Source organism: Chiloscyllium plagiosum, chromosome 39 (genome assembly GCF_004010195.1).
Source record: "Chiloscyllium plagiosum isolate BGI_BamShark_2017 chromosome 39, ASM401019v2, whole genome shotgun sequence".
Classification (NCBI taxonomy): Eukaryota; Metazoa; Chordata; class Chondrichthyes; order Orectolobiformes; family Hemiscylliidae; genus Chiloscyllium; species Chiloscyllium plagiosum.
Window position 1 is genome coordinate 7,377,300 of NC_057748.1, and position 21,380 is coordinate 7,398,679.

Below are 21,380 nucleotides of genomic sequence, written 5' to 3' on the forward strand. Positions count from 1 at the left end.
CAGGAAAATTGACTTTTCGAGCAAAAGCCCTTCAGCAGGAAAAGCCAAAACCTAGATTAATGCTCTGGGGGTAAAGGTTCAAATCCCAACATAGCAGATAGTGAAACTTGTATTTAATTAAGAAAGATAGCCTCACGATGATCATTGGTAGCCATTGAAATGTGCTATCTGATTCACTTATGTTCTTTCCGGAAAGCATGGTGGTTTAGTGGTTAGCATTGGATGCGATTCCAGCCTTGGGTGACTGTGTGGAGTTTGCACACTCTCCCTGTGTCTGTGTGGATTTCCTCCATGTAATGATTGGGATGAGGTCCAGGTTCATCTCATTGACAATGAAATCCGTGATTGGAGTTGTTAAACTGGCTTACAAATATAAACAGGAGATTCAGTGAGTCTCCTCACTCTCCGGACTGGCTCTGAGCTGGCTGGTCAGAGCCCATGTACTGTGCACATGTAAATTACATGCAGGTAATTTATCTGTGTGCTCTGGTTTCCTCCTGTAGTCCAGGATGTGGAGGTTAGATGGATTGGCCATGCTAAATTGTCCATAGTGTCCATGGATGTGAAGACGAGGTGGATTAGCCATGGGAAATGTGAGGTTAAGGCAATCGGATGGGGGTGCTGGGATGCTCTTTGGAGAGTCAGTGCAGACTTGATGGGCTGACTGACCTCTTACTGCCCTGTAGGTATTCTGTGAAAGAGAAACTGCATTCCTTATCTGTTCAGTGTGTGCACCAATTTGATGTTTGATTACCTTCTTAGCAATAAATGAATTGTAAAGAACTGACCACATGAATTGAAGATGTTTCTCAGGAACTGAGGTGTCCAATGACTGAGAAATGCAAATTGACATAGTATGAGAGACCAGGTTTGAAAGATTACACAAATAGGGAGGTGGAGAGATTTGAAAGGATCGATGAGAATTGTTTAAGGGGGCCCTCAGTTAAGTCAGTAGGCACTGGGCTTCTGGGTGGAGGGGGCTTGGTAGGCATCTGAATGAAGGCAAGAGGAGCTTTAGGTGAGATCCAGGTTCCAGAGAACATAAGGTCGAGTGGCTGGGCAGAGGAGCATTGGAATAAGTCAGATTTTGATGAAACAAAGGCAACAGCTGGGTCTCAGAGTTTCAGCAGTGACTGAGCTGAGGCAGGGATGGACTGAGCGACATTAAACCGGGTTGCAAACTCGCTAACATTCGTGAACTGAAATTGTAAAAGGATTCACCCCACAGCAGTACAAACCAGGAAGGGTATGATTCCTCGGTTTCATTGCAGTTGATATATGTTTGTTTCATCTACAGCAGCAGCTATGAGTGTTTGTAATATTGAAGGTGTGTGCGCAAATGCATTATTTATCGGAGAGGTTGCAAAGCAATGCATTATTTAACAGTGACGTTGCTGAAGAAACCAAACTAATGTTTTAATTACTGAATTACGGTTTATTACATGGCCTAGCAGCTCACAGAAAATATTTATCTGCTCGTGGGTTATTTATTATTAAGCAAATAGTGTAATCACTTTTCAAACAAAAGGGTTTCTTACCATTTGCAGTAGGTGATTGTTCATCGCTCTGACAGAGCCCTTGCTGAAGAGAATGCCAACCATTTAGGCACAGCCTGTAAACCTGGTGTAATTCTGACATTAATGAAGATTTCTCTCTCCACAGATGCTACCAGCCCTGCTGAGTTTCTCTGGCACTTTCTGTTTTTATTTCAGATCTCCTGTAAATTGCTTTTGATTAAATTGACATCCAATGGCATTGCCGTTGTGGAATCATCCATTACCAATATCCTGGAGTGTGCCATTGCCCAGAAACAGAACTGAGCATAAGCTGAAAAGTGACATGTAAAGTTCGCAGTGAAGATTAGAGTGGTTCTGGAAAAGCACAGCAGGTCAGGCAGCATCCAAGGAGCAGGAAAATCAACGTTTCAGGCAAAAGCCCTTCCCTAATGAAGGGCTTTTGCCCGAAACATTGATTTTTTTACTCCTCGGATGCAGCCTGACCTGCTGAGCTTTTCCAGCACCACTCTAATCTTGACTCTGATCTCCAGCATCTGCTTTCCTCACTTTTGCCAAGTAAAATTCGCGCCACACAAATGCCAGGCAATGACCATCTCCAATAAAACAGAATCCAACCTGGTCTCCCAGTCTGAGGAAGAACATTCTAGCTGTTGAAGGATTCCAGCAAAGGTTCAACAGACAGATTTCCAGAATGGCAGGGCTGATCTATGAAGAAAAACTGGATTGACTGGGCTTGAACCCACTGGAATTTAGGAGAATTGGGGGGGAATCTCATAGAAACATACAAAAGCCTGACAGGAGTGGACAGGCTAGATAAGGAAAGAATGTTCCCGATGTTGGGTAAATCCAGAACTAGAGGGGACAGCCTAAGAATAAGGGGTAAACCATTCAGGACTGAGATGAGGAAGAATGTCTTCACTCAGGATGCTGTGAACCTGTGGAATTCTCTCCCACAGGAAGTTGTTGGGGCCAGTTTGTTAGATATATTCAAGAAGGAGCTGAACATGGCCCTTGGGACTAAAGGGATCAAGGAATATGGAGAGAAAGCAAGAGTGGGAAACTGAAGTTGCATCATTAGTTATGATCATATTGAATGGTGGTGCAGGCTGGATGGGCTGAATGGCCTACGTCTGCACCTATCTTCAATGTTTCTACATTTAACCATCACCCCTTGACATCTAATTGTGTTGCCATCACTAAATCCCTTACTGTCAACATCCTGGGTTACCGTCGAACCGGACTCACCATATTGGCAATATAGGAGAAAGTGAGGACTGCAGATGCTGGAGATCAGAGTCAAAAAGTGTGGTACTGGAAAAGCACAGCAGGTCAGGCAGCATCCGAGGAGCAGGAGAATCGATGTTTCGGCATAAGCTCTTCATCAGGAATAAACAGCTTATGCCAAAACATTGATTCTCCTGCTCCTTGGATGCTGCCTGACCAGCTGTGCTTTTCCAGTACCACACTCTCGATATTGGCTATATTAGTAGGTCAGAGGCTTGGAATACTACAGCAAGCAACTTAGCTGCTGACTCCCCAAAGCCTGTCCACCATCTACAAGACACAAGTCAGGTGTGTGACAGCATTTTCCCCATGTGCTAGATGAGTGCAACTTCATCAACACTCAAGAACCTCGATGCATCCGGTCAAAGTCGCCTCCTTTACTAGCATCATATCCATAAACATCCTCCCCCACCACCAGCACTCAGTGGCAGCAGTGTGTGCCATCTCTAAGATGCACTGCAAAAATTCGGCGAAGATCTTTTGACAGCATCTTCCAAATTCACAATCAATGCCATGTAGAAGGATAGGGCACTAATACATGGGATCGCTACCACCTTCAAGATCCCCTCCAAGCCACTCACCATCCCAGCTTGAAAATATATCACCATTCCTTCGGTGTCACTTGGTCAAAAGCATGTGACTCCATTCCCAGAGGGGCTGTAAGTGTACCTCCAGTGGTTCAAGATACCAACTCAACACCACCTTAAAAGGGATATGGAACTAATGGCTGATCTCACTCGAATCATGCAAATCTCCTAAAAGAATTTAAAAAGATAAAGTGGTACATTACATGTGGTGTAAGTTTACCTCCTGCAGGGCACTTTACCTGATGGAGAAATTCTTATGTTATCTCCTGTAACATGAAAAACTGGGTGTCGTATTGAAGATTCCAACAAGCATCTGTGACAACAAACTATTATGTTCAAACATTACATTCCTGAGGTAAATCAGTGACTGAGCTAATCGTAAGCTAATACAGTATTCTGCAACCAGAGGAGTATGTTTCTAATAGACCTTCATGCTTCAAGTGATGCAAGATATGAGATCTTTAGACCCTCAGGTCACACGCTATGACACAGTGATGATGTGAGCATATCTCTTAAAGGTACACTTACATACTGTTTGAGTCATAACACAACACCTAAAGTATACAAAAGCCACAACATAGCCGTATGAGAAAGTGATGTGTAAAGGTCTGATACTGTGGTCCTGCCTTTGCTATTCTGATTCTAGCTGTAGACTCAATCCTGTCAATATTCTGAAAGGAATTTGGGATTGGGCAATAAATGTTGGCCTCATCCATGAATGAATGAAAACAAAACCTTGAGGAACTACATTGGGAGGCAAAATACAAAATAATTAAAAGCTGCAGAGAAAGCAAGCAAAAAGGCAAAGGTTATTGTTGGCCCTTATTTCAGGAGGTTGGTGTACAGTGGGGTGGAAGTAATGTTCAGTTCTCTAGAGCCATTATCAGCCCAGCTTGAGATAACTGTGCTCAGTTCTGGGCACTTCACTCAGGAAGGAGGGATTGCTCTTGGTGGGTGTGCAGCGCAGCTTCACCTGAATAATATCAGTCTTTAGGAGATTTCTTTATGAGGGACGGTTGTACAATCTCAGTTAGTATTCTGTTGCATTTAGGAGAGTGATGTACATTGGATTGAGGTATTACAGCTCTAGGCCGCAGGAGCTTCTGTGGTGTCTCTTTATAATGCTAAGTCCACAGCAACTGAGCCAACCGAGCACAGTAAGTGTAGATCAGTTACCAGACCCTCATAATCCAATACAAGACAGTTCAACCCACTTTTACACTTCCTTTTGTACTTAATGTCTTCTTGTTCTCTATAAATAATTGCACATTATTATAACATCTCTGTAATCATTGCCTTGATCGATTTTGTAGAGTTAAGCACATTACTGTGTCCTTTGAAGATTTTAAGGTTGTTACTAACGCTTGCCTTTTCTACGCACCCATCACCCGCCACCCATTGTCTCTCACCTCAGATATATCGGTCAGCCTCCTCTCGGTGATTGTAACATTCTGCGGCATCGTTCTCCTGGGCGTCTCACTCTTTGTCTCCTGGAAGCTCTGCTGGATCCCATGGCGTGACAAAGGCTTGAACCCCCAGCGCAAGGACTCGCACCACCTGCACCACCTGCACCACCACTCGCACTTCACCGACCTTGCTGTCGAGCGCGTTGACTGTGGCCCAGAGATGCCCGAACGCTCCTACCTCGACCTGGAGTCATACCCCGAGTCCAGCATCAAACTGAGCCAGACGTCGCCTGATATCCCGGTGGACACCAACTCCGGGACTAAGGAGAACAGCCTCCCAAACGCACACTCCCACCAACAGGTGTCTGTCCCGCCACCAGCAACAAGGTGGGAACCGTGATGGAGTCTCTCAGTTCAGGCTCTTACTACCGTATTGGGAGGAAGAGATTACAGTGTTGCTTTTACCATCTCTGTCATTTTATTTAAGGCTCAGTTGACCTGAGGTGGTCAAGCCTGCAGACTAGGGCGATGGAGGTCTAGTGGTTTCATCCCCAGGTTCATAATTAGGAGACTTTATTGCTGGAACAGCACAGCAGGTCAGGCAGCATCCAGGGAACAGGAGATTCGACGTTTCGGGCACAGGCCCTTCTTCCTGAAGAAGGGCCTGTGCCCGAAACGTCGAATCTCCTGTTCCCTGGATGCTGCCTGACCTGCTGTGCTGTTCCAGCAATAAAGTTTCAACTTTGATCTCCAGCATCTGCAGACCTCACTTTCTCCTCATAATTAGGAGACCAAACTGAATGCTAGGGGAGCAAAGATTCAGATCCCTCTACCACAAATGCTGTCCTACTTTTCTCTTATTTGTTTCACGTGATGTGGGCATCACTGGCAAGATTGGTATCAATTGCCCATCCCTAAGTACCCTTAATTGCTTAGCTATTTCAGAGTCAGTCACATTCTGTGTTGGGCCTGGAGTAATGTCCATTTAAAATATTTATTCATGGGATCTGGGCATCACCTGATAGACCAGCATTTACTGACCTAATTGCCCAGAAAGCAGTTCACAGTCAACCACATCGTTGTTGCTCTGAAGTCGCATGTAGGCCAGACCAGGTAAGGATGACAGATTTCCTTCCTAAAGGGCTGTAGTGAACTATATGGGGTTTTCAGTGCAATCAGTGATTGCATGGTTTTATTTCAGATTATATTTTTAAATTGAATTCAAACTTCACCATCTGCCATGGTGGGATTTGAACCAATCTCCCTGCAACATTGATCTGGGGTTGTGGATGGTTGGTCCAGTAATACTTCCACTATACCACTGTCTCCCCTCTCCACCAGAAGATTTCCAACCCCTGAAGTAAACCAGAGGTGTTTTTACAACAATTGGTGATAGAGAACATAGGTCACCAGCATAAAGATTTGCTTTAAGTCCCAATTTTATATCTCAATTTACATTCCACTAGTGAGTTTTGAGAAGATTTGTAGCTCAGGTTGAGGTTTTGGATTTAGGTTTGCTCGCTGAGCTGGTAGGTTCATTTCCAGACATTTCGTCACCCTACTAGCTAACATCTTCAGTGGACCTCAGGCAAAGCACTGCTGAAAATCTCTGCTTCTATTTATATGTTTGTGTTTCTTTGGGTTGGTGATGTTATCTCCTCTGGTGAAGCCACTTCCGGTTCCTTTCCTCAGGGGGTGTTAGATGGGGTATAACTCGATGTGTTTGTTGGTAGACTGTAGAGAATCTAATCTAATCTAAATAGAGTTCCGGTTGAAATGCCACGCTTCTAGGAATTCTCGTGCATGTCTTTGCCAAGTAACGCCAAACAAAGACACGCATGGGAGTTCCTAGAAACATGGCATTCCAACTGGAACTCTATCAACAAACACATCGAGTTAGACCTCATCTACTACTCCCTGAGAAAAAGAACAGGAAGTGACTTCACCGGAAATAACATCACCACCGGAAATGGCATCACTAACCCAAAGAAACACAAACATATAAATAGAAAGCAGGCATTTTCAGCAGTGCTTTGGCTGAGGCTCATTGAAGATGTTACTTAGCAGGGTGACAAAACATCTGGAAATGAACCTTCCAGCTCAGCGAGCAAACTTACATCCATATTCCACTCACTGTGATTTGGATTTAAGACACCAAATTAATTAATCTTGAATTAAAAGCTAGCCTCAGAGCCAAGAACGAACCCTCCAGGTTCACTCATGGTGCCGAGGGAAGGAAATCTACCATCCTCACCCAGTCTTGATTAGAGACGAAAAAACTGCAGATGCTGGAATCCAAAGTAGACGGGCAGGAGTTTGGAAGAACACAGCAAGCCAGGCAGCATCAGGAGGTGCAGAAGTCAACTTTTCAGGTGTAACCCTTCTTCCGGATTGGGGGTAGGTGTGGGGGAAGCTGTAGATAAAGTGGGTGGCGGGGCAGGATGGTGAAGTGGGGATACGTGAAGACAGGTAGCGGGTATGACCTGGTTGGTCAATGGGAGGAATGAATCCGGTTGGTGGCAGGGAGCAGTGGAAGGGAGGGCGGAGGGCTGGGAAGGGAGTCATAGATGGAGAGGGAGGTTACTTGAAATTGGAGAACTCAGTGTTGAGTCCTCCAGGTTCTGGATCAGTGGTGCTGGAAGAGCACAGCAATTCAGGCAGCATCCGACGAGCAGCAAAATCGATGTTTCGAGCAAAAGCCCTTCATCAGGAATAAAGGATGAAGGGCTTTTGCCCGAAACGTCGATTTTGCTGCTCATCGGATGCTGCCTGAATTGCTGTGCTCTTCCAGCACCATTGATCCAGAATCTGGTTTCCAGCATCTGCAGTCATTGTTTTTACCTTTTAGTCCTCCAGGTTGCCCAGGCAGAAGATAAGGTGTTGTTCCTCCAATAGACATTGTAGTTTGTTTTGGCAATGGACGAGGCCCAGGATGGTCACATTGGGAAGGGAGTGGTTGGAGGAATTGAAATGGGCGGTGACTGGGACGTCCTCACCCAGTCTGGCCTACCTGTGATTTTCTGGGTTGGCAGGAGTTGATAAGGGAAGTGTGGAGGCCCTACTCATGAAGGTATGCCTGCAGTGAAGGAGATAGGTAACCAATCTTGATGTTTGCACATAGAATTGGAGCAAAAGAAGGCTACCTGGCTCATTGAGCTTGCTCCACCATTCAATATGATCATGGATCATCCAACTCTGTACCCTGTTCCCATTTTCTCCCCACACCCTTTGATTCCTTGAGCTCTAAGAAATATATGTAACTCCTTCTTGAAAACCTTCAATGTTTTTCCCTCAACTTCTTCCTGTGGGCAGAAAATTCCACAGGCTCCCCACTCTCTGGGTGGAGGGAATTCTCCTCATTTCAATCCTACCCCATATTCTTAAACTGTGACCCCTGGTTCTTGACTCCTCGGTCATCGGGAACATCCTGTATTTACTTGCTGGTCCTGTTAGAATATTATTAGTTTCTATGAGATTCCCTCCCCCTTTGTTCTTCTAAACTGCAGTGAATAGAGTCCTAACTGATCCAATCAGATCAGCAGTAGGTGCCAAAGAGGGGAGGGTGATGGGAGGTGGGGATGTGAGGAGTTGGAAGAGTGTTGATGAGTTGGGAGCTGTTTTGGGAGTGTGAGGAGATGGGAGGCAGGAGGCGATGGGAAGCGGTGGGGGTGGGGGGGGGAAGATGAATGCTGCTGCCATCAAAAACCACCACCAACCACTCCCCCCTCCGCCCACCCGTTGCAATAAAATTGAGATGTGTCTTCTCTGATCAGAAAGGGCCTCCTCCACTGAGTCCTTCTGGGCGGCACGGTGGCACAGTGGTTAGCACTGCTGCCTCACAGCGCCAGAGACCCGGGTTTCAATCCAAACTCAGGCGGCTGACTGTGTGGAGTTTGCACATTCTCCCCGTGTCTGCGTGGGTTTCCTCCGGGTGCTCCGGTTTCCTCCCACAGTCCAAAAATGTGCAGGTCAGGTGAATTGGCCATTCTAAATTGCCTGTAGTGTTAGGTAAGGGGTAAATGTAGGGGTATGGGTGGGTTGCACTTCGGCGGGTCGGTGTGGACTTGTTGGGCCGAAGGGCCTGTTTCCACACTGTAAGTAATCTAATCTAATCTAAAAAATATATAATTACTTTGGGCCCCGTTGTTTTTAGATATCCTCACATTACCCATCCTGCCTCAGCAGTACCCACCTGTCTTTCTCTCTCTCGGGTTTGAGAGCCATGATTGAACTGTATCAGGGGCCGTCCGCCATTCTAAATAGCCTGAACGAAAGCAGCCAAATTGGATGGAAAGTGGCTCCCCTGGTCTGACTCCCAGCCAGTAGGGTCTCAGGATCTTTGTTCGGTTCCTTACTCAAGTCCTACTAAACTGAAACCTGAGGGAGGATGCTGCTAAGACTGTTTCAAGGTATAAATACTGCAGAGTCATAGAATTTCTCCAGCACAGAGAAAGACCCTTTGGCCCATCGTGTCCATACTAGTCAGTAAGCACTGACATATTCTCATCCCGTTTTCCAGTACTTGGTACATCGCCTTTTATGCTACGGCATATCTAGTGCTTATCTAAACATCTTCTTAAATGTCTTGAAGGTTCTCACTTCTATCCACCTTTTAGGCAGATTTCCAGACACCTATCACCCTCTGGGTTAAAAATATTTTCCTCAAATCTCCTGCTTCTTTAAACTGTACCCCCACTGATTATTGACTCACTACTAAAGGGAAAGGTTTCACCCTATCTACCCTGCCTGTGCCCATTGTAACTTTGCACATCTCAATCAGATGCCCCCTCAGCCTTTTGTACTCTGAGGAAAGCAATCCCAGCCCATTTACTCTCCTCTGAATTTCAGGTTGACCCCCCCAAAGGGATACTCATGTCCAGTGGGGACTCTCTCCCTCCTCCTCATTTTGGGTCGTGGGAGTCCATACCCATACACACCGCTTACCGTACAGGACCAATACTCCCTCCCCCACCAAAGCCAGCTGCTTACAGTCATGGGAGGAACATTTATCTGCCTGTGAATCCTTCCACTTATTCAAACTGTTACTTTCAAGGGAAAGTGTGTGATCACACTCAAATCCATTCTGACGCAACGTTTATTTTTAAAATTCATTTGCAGGATGTCAATTGTAGGCAAGGCCAGGATAATTGCCTGTCCTTAATTGCCCTGGACATGTTAGCGAACCACATCTTGAACTGCTGCAGCCCATGTGGGTATAGATATTTGTACTGTGCTGTTGGGAGGATGTTCCACAATTTTGACCCAGTGACAATTAAGGAACTGCAATTTAGTTTCCGATCAGCAGCAATGGCCTGAAACTCATGATAAGGGGGCGGGAGGGTGGGGATCATTGTTTCGGGGCAACAAAGTATTCTGGGTCACTGCCCCCAAGGATAGAACAAAGGCTGTGGAGAATCCACTGACATCTTCATTGCCTTTCAGGTTCAACTCGCTCCCGAGGCCAATCCCACAGCAGTTGTCCAGCCCGGACTTTGGGAGCCAGACCGATGAGAAAGTGGAGCAGGTGACCAGCATCGGTCAGATCAAACCGGAACTCTACAAGCAGAGGTCCATCGACACAGAGGCGAAGAAGCACCAGAAGGTGAACTGCGGGCGGATAAACTTCCTGCTGAGGTACACGTACGCCACCGAGCAGCTGGTGGTCAAAGTCCTGAAGGCCCTCGATCTTCCAGCCAAAGACGCCAACGGATTCTCCGACCCTTACGTGAAGATCTACCTGCTCCCTGACCGCAAGAAGAAGTTCCAGACCAAGGTGCACCGCAAGACGCTGAACCCAGTGTTCAATGAGACCTTTCAGTTCAATGTCCCGTTTAACGAGCTGCAGAACCGCAAGCTCCACTTCAGCATCTATGACTTTGACCGTTTCTCCCGTCACGACCTGATTGGGCAAGTGGTGCTGGACAACCTGCTGGAATTCTCCGACCTCTCCGAGGGAACACCCATGTGGCGGGACATCTTGGAGGCGACATCGGTGAGTTGCATTGGATTTTCCGCATTGAGCAAGTTAGGATCTGTGAAGTGATGGGGAGAGGATGGTCTCATGGTGTTATCACTAGACCATTACTGGGAGTCTGAAACCAAAACAGCTGGAGGAACTCAGTAGGTCTGGCAGCATCTGTGGGCAGAAAACAGAGTTAGTCTTCAGAATTTTGTTTTCTTGCCACAGATGATGCCAGACCTTCTGAGTTCCTCCAGCTGTTTTTGGTTTCAGATTCCCAGTTATGTTTAGGAACCTGGGCTCAAATCCTGCCATGGTAGAATGCGGTTTCAGTAAAAATCTGGAATTAAGAGTTCCAGATAAACTCTGTCAGTTGTTGCAAAAGCCTATCTGGTTCACCCGTGTCCTTCAGGGAAGGAAATCTGCTATCCTTATCTGGTCTGACCTACACATGACTCCAGATCAACAGCAATGTCGTTGACTCTTGCCTGGCCTCTGGGCAGTTAGGCATGGCCAGTGACAGCCACATTAAAAAAGAATTATCTGTCCCCATTTCCCCCTCACACCCCTCCCCACTCTCTCACTTTGCACTCAACCTGGCTCAGTGCCTTCTCCCTCCATCCACCGCCAAGTCTCCACCGCTATGCCTCAGTGAGCAGATGATGTGCTGAGGGAGTGCTGCTCTGTCAGAGCTGCCAGTGAGGTGGTAAGATGAGGCCTCAGTCTGCTTTCCTCAGATGGATGGAAAATATCCCATGGCTGTGACTGGAGAGTGGCTCTCCCGGGCACCACAGCTAATATTTAAGCCCTTGTGTTCCCAGAGGAATAGCAACTTTTTGAAAAGGTGGGTTGGGCCAAGAGAGTGATCCACTGTGGTTTCCTGCTCCTACAGGAAAAGGATGGCTCATCCTGATGTCATCATCAGTATGTGACGTGTGCTAAGGAAGAATGATGCAGGCAGTCACTTGCTGAAGCATTTCTGTCTTCCATTCATCAGCACACTTGCAAAAATGCCAAATGTCAAATGAGCACATGAAATTTAAATAACAGAAGAAAAAGGTGCTGATTGATTGGCTAGTTGACTGATTGGAGGAAGCCATGAGGAACGAGGTAATGCAGGGCTTGAATGCGTTCCCTTGTTTCAGAGATCATGGTCCTGAACTTAGATCACTTCAGTCAAGTGTAACTGAGCCATATTATAGGCTTGACTGGTTATCTTAAGTTGGTTGTTAGTGCAACTATTTAGCACACTTGGAATTGTTCAGCAAGTGTTTGTCCCAGTGAGTACAAGATAAGAATCTTTAGTGATATGTCTCTCTTTCTTACCATATTGAACATACAGGCTTTGTTTTGGAGTCAATGGGGTTGCTGCTGTAGATCAGGCACATCCTAACTGAATGGGAAAGCCCTGGCCTGAGTAATCATTTCCTACCCGTCTTGATCCTAAATGGTTAAATTTAGAGATCTTTAAAATCATGGAAGTTTCAATAGGAAGATGTAGAGGAGGTGTTTCCCATTAAAGGGAGAACAAAGACTGGGGTTGGAACATCATGAATAAATCCAATAGAAAATGGAGGTGAATGGCTTACCCACAGATTAACATGAATGTGGGTGTATTACAACAGATGGTAATTGAGCAAAGCAATATCGATTCATTTAAGGGGAAGACAGATAAGCACAGGAAGGAGAAATGAAGAGAAATTTATGTTGATTAGGTGAGATGGGTTCAGTATTGAGCAGGTTTGTGTGAATCAGAAACAGCATCATAAATCAGTAGGGCATGTGAAGTTGTTTCTGTAAACCTCTATGCAATCCTAATGACCTGCATTAACCACACATTGACTGACTGAGCCAGGGATCTGTTATTGGTGTTTTTCCAAAATTACACTCATAATAAATATTTCTGGGTAGGCTGTGAGTATTTAGCAGCAGCTATTGGTAGCTGCACACTTTATTTATGCATTCGGTGGGATGTGGGCATTGCTGGCTGAGCAAACATTTATTCCCCATCCCTTGTTGTCCAGTGAGAACGTAGGGGTAAGATGCCTTCTTAAACTGCTTTAGTCCACCTGTTCTGGGTTGACCTACAATGCTGTTCGGGAGGGAATTCCAGGATTTTGACCCAATCACAGTGAAGGAACGTTGATATATTTCCAAGTCGGAACGGTGAGTGGTTTGGAGGGGGACTTGCAGGTGGTGGTGTTCTCAAATATCTGCTGCCTTTGTCCTTCTAGTTGGAAGTGGTTATGGGTTTGGAAGTGCTGTCTGAGGATCTTTGGTGAATTTCTGCATGCATCTTGTAGATCATACACACTGCCGCTACTGAGAGTCGGTGGATGGAGGGTGTGGATGCTTGTGGAAGCAGTACCAATCAAACGGACTGCTTTGTCCTGGATGGTTTCAGGTTTCTTGAATGTTGTTGGAGCTGCACTCATCCAGGCAAGTGAGGACTATTCCTGACTTGTGCCTTGTAGATATTGGATAGGCTTTGGGGAGTCAGGTGAGTTACTCACCACAGTATTCCTAGCCTCTGACCTGTCCTTGTAGCCACTGCATTCAAAGATGAGTCCAATTCAGTTTCTGAATAATCACAACTCCCAGGACATTGATAGTGTGGTATTCAACCATTGAATGTCAAGGGATGATCGTTAGATTGTCTCTTATTGGTGCTGGTCATAGCTTGGCATTTGAGTGACATGAATGTTACTTGCCACTTGTCAGCCCAAGCCTGGATTTTCTTGCATTTGGACATAGACTGCTTCAGAGTTATGAATGGTGTTGTGCAATCATCAGCAAACATCCCCATTTCTGACCTCTTGATGGAGGGAAGGTCACTGAAGTAGCCGAAGATGGTTGGACCGAGGACACTACGCTGAGGAACCCCTGCAGAGGTGTCCTGGAGGTGAGATGACTGACCTCCAACAACCATGACCATCTTCCTATGTGCCAGGTATGATTCTTGATGATAAGGAAGATATATCAGGTGACAAGGTGATCCATTGGATCCCAAGAGGTGATTGGGCGGCCCCTGAGCATGCTGACAATGAGGAGATAAGAAAAAGGAGCAGAAGTAGATCACTCAGCCCCTTGAACCTGCTCTGTCCTCCAGTATGATCATGGCTATGCTAAATGGATCCAAACTAGATGGTGAAGTACAAAACAAGATAATTATCTTTCCTTGATAGTTGCTTTAGTCACAGGCTGCAGCTCTTGCAGACTTTTACCTTGTAAACATAAGCCCTGTGTTCTACCTGACTCTCTTCCGACTTTTTTGAGTAAATTACATAAATTAACAAACTAGTTAACTAAAAGGCCACCCTTTAAAGAAGCATTTTAAACCAAAGCTTATCTAATTTTAAAAAGAAGTCCCACTTTGGGAGCTGGTGGCCACTGGTTGTGAAAAACCTCAAACATAGCAGTGGGCATCAGCTCTCCGGGGACACTGGGTGTTGATGTAATCACAGACAAGAGATTGGTGGTTGACTGTAATGGTCCCCTCCACTGCCCACTGCCTGGAGATGTGAATAGCCACACGGCCAAAGCAAAAACCCAGTTTCTGCAGCCAACAATACAGAGAGCAACTTCTTCCCATCAGGGAATTTGAACTGTTGTCCTCTGCATGATGGAAACACTGACCACAATAGTGATAAGGTGAAGAGGAACTACCAGTTAGCCCTTCTGAATCTCTTTATTTTTAAATAGTCAAATTAAAGGGTAACAGCGCCTTAAGGGTCACCGCAACAAGAATCAAACGTTGAAATTAAACTTAGAAGATATAAATGGATATGTTACATTGCGTGAAGCTGGTACCTTGCAGCTCCCGTGGTGCCCACCAGGTGTGAAAGCCCTGAGCTATACCAGCAGGCACCATCTGCTCCCTCTCCAGGGATTACCAAATGTGCACAGTGCCACAGAATAGGGATCAAATGATCCCCTTGACCACTTATTGTTGATGACTTCCTTAGCCAGGCTTCGCGAGGAGGTCCTCGGACTTGCCTGTCCCCTTCTGCAGCGGTGGGGGTACAAGAGGAGAACAAATGTTCAGCATATGGGGCTGAGGTGCAAACAGTGTTTGAGTAGCAGCCCCAACCAGCCTGACGTGAAGTAAGGTCTGGAGTCTGTGTGGAATATGGATGCCTCCAGGTCACAGAAATTACAGGAGCCCTGTGAACCTTCTCTCATATGGGAGCGCTGCTTGCATCACGCTCAACAGTCAATCCCTATTGGGAGAGAAAAGGCCTGCCAAATAGAGAGCCTCCCACCAGCTACCTGGCACTCTATGTATCTTTCCTGATTAACCTGTCTGAACATGTTATGACAGGTGAGATTTGAACCCAGGCCTCCTGGCTCAGAGGCAGGGACACTACCTCTGCACCACAAATAGCCATAACCAGACACTTTATAAGTATTCTGTTGTTGACCAGTTCAGAGATGTTATGACACACCTCTGGAGCAGTTGGAGATGCTCACGAGAAGGGACATGACCATTCCATCACAAGACCCCCGAACCGGAACACTTTATTTATGAGGCGAAAGTGAGGACTGCAGATGCTGGAGATCCGAGTCAAGATTAGATTGGTGCTGGAAAAGCACAGTAGGTCAGGAATGAAGGGCTTTTGCCCGAAAAGTCGATTTTCCTGCTCCTCGGATGCTGCCTGACCTGCTGTGCCTTTCCAGCACCACTCTGATCTTGACTTTAAATGTGATCCCAGTATTTAATAAATCAGTGCACATCATCTTTGCGTCTTTAACCACATAATGAACAAAGCAGATCCTTAACCTTAACTCCAGCTTCCTGCACGCTCCTTCTCCAGGCCCCCTGTCCAAACCCCTGGAAGCATCCCTCTATTTCCTGAGACGTCGAAAATCAGTCTGTGATTGACAAAGGCCCCAGAAAAATCGATGGGTGAAGTGGAGGTGAGGAATTGAAACATTTCTGCCTAACATTAAGTTCAGAGTCCAGGAATTTGCTGATTGAGGGCCTACTCTCAGTCTTAATAAGAGAGAACTTTAATCTCACTTTCTAAGCCAACTCTCTAGACACCACTGCACTCAATTCATTCACCCGTGGTCAAGGCCTAAACGATTGTTTCTTTTTTATATATTATTCACTGAATCTTCTTTTTAGCCACAAGCATAGAGTGGAGACAGTTGCAGAATGATCCCTGGGAGCCACTTTACAGTGTTTCCAATTTAAATTACTGTCAGATTTCGACCCATTTCCCTGGGACACAGAAGGAATGGAAGCGTGCAGCCTGTCCTGTTGTGCTTCTGTGTCAGGTTCTCCAGCTGCATCAGCCGTGGCTTTGAGCAGAGGGTGTGCAATTTGCTTTGCAAACAACTGTTTCTCTGCGGGGGCCTGAATCATACCAACAGTGTGCACTGACGGAGTCCATTTGGCCCAGCGTGCTTGTGCTGGCTCATTGAACAAGCGATCTGGTGAGCATCACGCCCTCCTTCACTCTTTGGCCTTCAGCCTGGAAAACCTTCTCCCCTTTGAGTATTTAACCAATTTCATTTTGGAGGTTATTGTTAAATCTGCCCATTCTTAATTGACAGCTTCCCATCTGGAACTTTGCTAAACACAGCAGCTTTTAAACACTGAATTGATTTAACACTCTAATGTGCATTTTTCTTTCAGGAGGAGGTGTGGAGGGGGATTATAGTTGACTCAGGAAGCCATATTACTATGGCAACGTACGCTTTTTACCGCATGTTGTATCCTGGAGCTACAGAGGTAGCTCTGTTTTCTCTCTCTCACACACGGCTGACCAGGAATCTCTCCCTCTCTCTTACGGCCTGCCATTGGTATGTGTCGGAGGGATACTCAAATAAAAGCAACTTTCCACCGTTATAGGACCCGAAATAAAAAGGGAGAACGCTGGAGAAAGTCAGCAGGTCTGGCAGCCTCTGTGGAGGGAGAAACAGAGTTAAAGTTTCAAATTTGATATGACTCTTCTTAAGGCTGCTATTGAAACTGTTTGGCAGTGTTGGCAGGGAAGGTGGCATGGTCGTCATGGGCTGGTATCCAGAGACCCAGATGAATGCTGTGGGAACCCACGATAGCTGATGTAATGTAGATTCAGATAATGTGTCTGGAGTGCAAAGCTCCTCAAAGAGGGGTCAAATGCCAGGATTGGAGGGTTTGAGCTAAAGGGAGAGGCTGAACAGGCTGGGGCTGTTTTACCTGGAGCGTCGGAAGCTGAGGGGTGACCTTATAGACGTTTATAAAATCATGAGGGACATGGATAGGGTAAATAGATAAGGTCTTTCCCCTGGGGTGGGGGAGTCCAGGACTAGAGAGCATAGGTTCAGGGTGAGAGGGGAAAGATTAAAAAGGGACCTAAGGGGCAAATGTTTCACTCAGAGGGTGGTCCGTGTATGGAATGAGCTGCCAGAGGATGTGGTGGAGGCTGGTACAATTACAACATTTGAAAAGCATCTGGATGAGTATATGAACAGGAAAGGGTGAGAGGGATATGGGCCAAGTGCTGGCAAATGGGACTAGATTAGGTTAGGATAACTGGTCGGCATGGTGTAAATATCTATGACTAATTAGCTCAGTGAACCGGATGTCCAGTTTGCAATGCAGGGTGTTACCAACAGTGCGGGTTGACAGTGAATAGGCAATGGAAGACATTTAAACAACACATGGATGAACTTCAACAATTGTACATCCCTGACTGGTGTAAGAGTAAAACAGGGAAGGTGGCTCAAATATAGCTAACAAGGGAAATCAGGGCAAGCCTTAAAGTCAAAGAAAAGGCATATAAATTGGCCAGAAAACTCTGAGGACTGGGAGAAATTTAAAATGCAGCGCAGGAGGACAAAGGGTTTAATTTGGAAAGGGAAAATAGAATGTGAAAGTAAGCTCGGGGCAAACATAAAAACTGACTGCAAAAGCTTCTATAGATATGTGAAGAGAAAAAGACTGGTGAAGACAAATGTAAGTCCCTTGCAGGTGAATTCATAATGGACAACAAAGAGATAGCAGAACCAATTGAACAAATACTTTGGATCTGTCTTCATTAAGGAGGACCCAAATAACCTTCAGGAAATGCTTGGAGACAGAGGGTCAAACATGAAGGAGGAACTGAAGGAAATCCTTATTTTTAGAAAGGAGTAAGCTGGAAAGTGTATGTATATGCATGCGTGCATGTGTGTCTGTGTGTGTGTATGTGTGTTTGTGTGTGTGTCTGTGTGGGTGTATGTGTGTCTGTGTGAGTGCGTCGGTGTGTATGTGTGTGTGTGCGTGTGCAAGTGTGTGAGACCAGCTCTCTCCTAATTCATGCGAACTTTCTCCCACACACAAACTCTCTCTCCCCATCCCATTTGCACTCTCTCTCTTATTGCCCCCCAAACTCTCTCGCTCTCTCCCAAAGGACACACTCCCTCTCACACAGACACACTTGGAAACCCACTCTGCCATCTTGAAAGCAACTCTACAAGGGAATCGGCACCTTTTCTGCACCGGTCATGAAGTGGAATCATCGGACAAGCTTATGGGCTACAGCTCACAGTGGGAATGTCATTGGACTACAGGGGGTTCCCAATTTTGGGACGCTCTTACCTATGAACGCAATCCAAAACAGGGTGAAAAATTAAAGTCCCAATTTACAATCATTTCCCGCACTTAAAAACAGCTACTTTACATTGTCCTGCATTGTGTTCCAACTTGTGCACAAAGCAACTTGCGAATGGATTTTGGAATGGGGCCATTCACAACCCAGGGACTGCCAGTACTAATTCAGCTGCTCAGACTAATGTTCTGGGCCAGGGATTCAAATCTCAAACTAGCTGCTGTTGGGTTTTAAATTCAATTAATACAATCAGCTGCATGAAGGGCTGAATGGTCTACGTCTGCTCCTAGTTTCCAATATTTTCTAATTAACATAGAACAAGTGGGAGTTGCACCTGGTTCAGACATAGGGACACTACCACTGCACCAGAAGAACCCTTGCTCCTAATTTCTATGTGTATTTGACTCCAGGGTTAATCCCAGCAGTGACTGAGTAGGTAATTAATGCCCACTTGCAGGGCTTCAGTCAGTGTAGGGGCTAGGAGACTGTCTATCCACCTTTCCATTGGGATGGAGGTGGGAAGATGGCAGATAGCTCCCAACCCTCACTGGGGGGTAGTGTGGGAGGGCCCCCAGCCTCTGCTGCATGTGGTGCTGCTCTCAGCTTTTTCCAGTTAATTAGCTTTTCTGAATGATAGACTGCTAGACTAGAGAGATCAGGATGCACAGGGTTTTTATTTCCAAAGTTGTTTATCTAGAAATCAAGCCTCCCTGCTGTTGTGGTTGGATATGGACTCATAATAGTCCTAGTTTTGCATTACTAGTCAAGTAACATCAGTGTTATACTGCTTGGGCCCACGTGGTGCAGAGCTCCAAGCAGAGTTGGCAACCTTGTTGATTGTCACTAAATTGTTTGCTGCAGCAGCCTCTAACCATCATATTTCTGAAGCTGACAAAAGGAGTAGGAGTCGATGACTGAACAGTAAATTCTATTCCTCCTCTCAGTCCAATGCTATCTGCCCTGGCAGCTCGAGATAACTGCTGGACCTACAGAAATACTCATTACCAGCTTGGCTCCCCGCAGCGGAGCTGATGAGATGGAGGGCTGTGCGGAGGCCGAGAGCTTTTCAAAGTTGCCTCTGGGGATCAACATCAAAATGAAAGCTTCACGAGCAATTTAGACATTGGATGAGCAAATGAGGGGAAAAGCTCATCAAAAGTTAATCAGAATTTGTCTGGAGATCTGTTCAATAGGCCTTGAATTGAGCAGGTGGACTACGCCAAGCGACAGACCCTCTCTGAGGCTGAAGTAGAGGAATAAAAGTTATCAGATGTAATTTGGAGGAACAGCTCCAAAACATTGACTGCAGGGTCAGGGAAAACAGGGCACCAGCAAGTTATCAGATATTATCGTATTGAATGTTAGAGCAGGTTAGAGGGGCCAAATGGCCTTTTCCTGTTCCTACTTCTTATGATCTTATACTGTTGAGTGAAGGGACTGATTACTCAGGGTATCGACGGCAAAGTTGGCCAGAGCATTGTAGGTGGGTATTAGATAAATGCAACCAGTATGTGGGGGAGGGCATTGTGAGGGGATGGGGAAGGATGAAAAGTTCAAGGATATCTGAAGCACGGGTGCTTATTTTAGCCAATACAATGGCAGTACCCCTCGAATAATTCGGAGTATGTGAGAGAGCGATGGCATGGCTAGAAATGACATTAGCTCAGTTGCAATGCAGAGTGATGCCAACTGCGTGGGTTCAATTCCTGCACTGGCTGAGGTTACCACAAAGGAGAGAGTGCAGAGAGGTAGCTCCTGAGCTGTTGGAGATCACATCAGTTTTCCCTGTAACTTGTTCCCAGCCCCAAGCTGTTTAGGGTGGGCACAAGTTTCTACAGCTTGAGGGGCGACATCGGGCTCAATTAGTTTCCTGTCAATTAGCATTTCTGGATGATAGACTCCTGGACTGGAGAGTTAATTAAGCTGAACACAGCACTGCATGTAGCAAACCTCCGTGCCCTCAACACACACCCCATCCTCCATGGATGGCTCCTGCCACTGGGAACCAGTTGCAGGACTATTGGCACCCAAATTCATCCATTTCATCATTGATAACTGATTGTTAGTCCGTAGGCCAATCAACTCCCTGTTGCCACCCAGCTGCATCTGTACACCAGCCCTTGGCTCCAGTTCATCTGCAAACACTTCAGTCACTGCTTTCTCAAATGGCAATTTATAACGCATCCTGTGAGTATCATGTTACTTGCTTTCAAAACATGCAGTAATCCTTTAATAAAACCGCTGGTTTCATCATTTCAGCATGCAAAAAGAAATCCGAGAAAAATGGCCAAGACGTGGCCTTTACACAGTTCAAGGGTAATTACAGGAGTGAGCGAGAAAAGATGCCTTTTTTGCCTGTGATGGCCAGATCCTATAAAACACACCACCGCCATCGTATGATATAAATAAGTCACCCCTTCACAGTCACTGGGTCCAAAGTTCTGCAAATCCCTTCACACCAACAATGTAGGAGCACCTTCACCACACAGATGGTGCCGATGTAAGACAGCAGCCTGTTTCTCAAGGATAGTGGGGGATGGGTGATACGTACCAGCCCAGCCTGCGATGACCCAGTCCCGAGAATGAGGATTTTAAAAAGAATTGCAAGCTTGCAGTTCTCCAAGGTCGCTCTGGTCTTTAACTTGTGGCGATTCTTCCATTAATGGCTGAGACAGTGATAAGCTGGACTGTATGTACACGCTGGGGCATGGGGACACATTGTGTAAGTGATTGGCTTGGCACAAGGCAAAGCTGAATGCTGAAACCGATCATTTATTGTCTCGAGATAAGTAGAGATGCTTTACCTGCACTTTCTCCAATGGCTATTAGATAATGGAGTATATCAATCACTCACCTGTCTCTATGCAACTATTAATTATGTTAAAATCTAATTGAAATGGCAGTGTGTGTGGTCACTTAGTCTCAGCAGAGTAGGATAGTGATACAATGACTACTGTCCAAATTGTAAAGAGGAATCCATTACACAAATGAGGCGAGCATATGAGAGAATGCAGTTCCATTGTAATCTGGAATTTGGCAGAACTTTG

General features: G+C 45.9%; 1 protein-coding gene across 1 annotated transcript in view; it reads left to right on the forward strand.

Moving 5' to 3' along the window:
* The window catches only part of syt3 (synaptotagmin III), a 102,992-nt gene that overhangs the window by 44,761 nt on the left and 36,851 nt on the right, over positions 1-21,380 (forward strand). The window contains exons 3-4 of the mRNA XM_043679639.1: positions 4,803-5,181; positions 10,237-10,786. Coding sequence (XP_043535574.1) covers positions 4,803-5,181; positions 10,237-10,786 — 929 coding nt within the window. The remainder of the gene's footprint in view (positions 1-4,802; positions 5,182-10,236; positions 10,787-21,380) is intronic.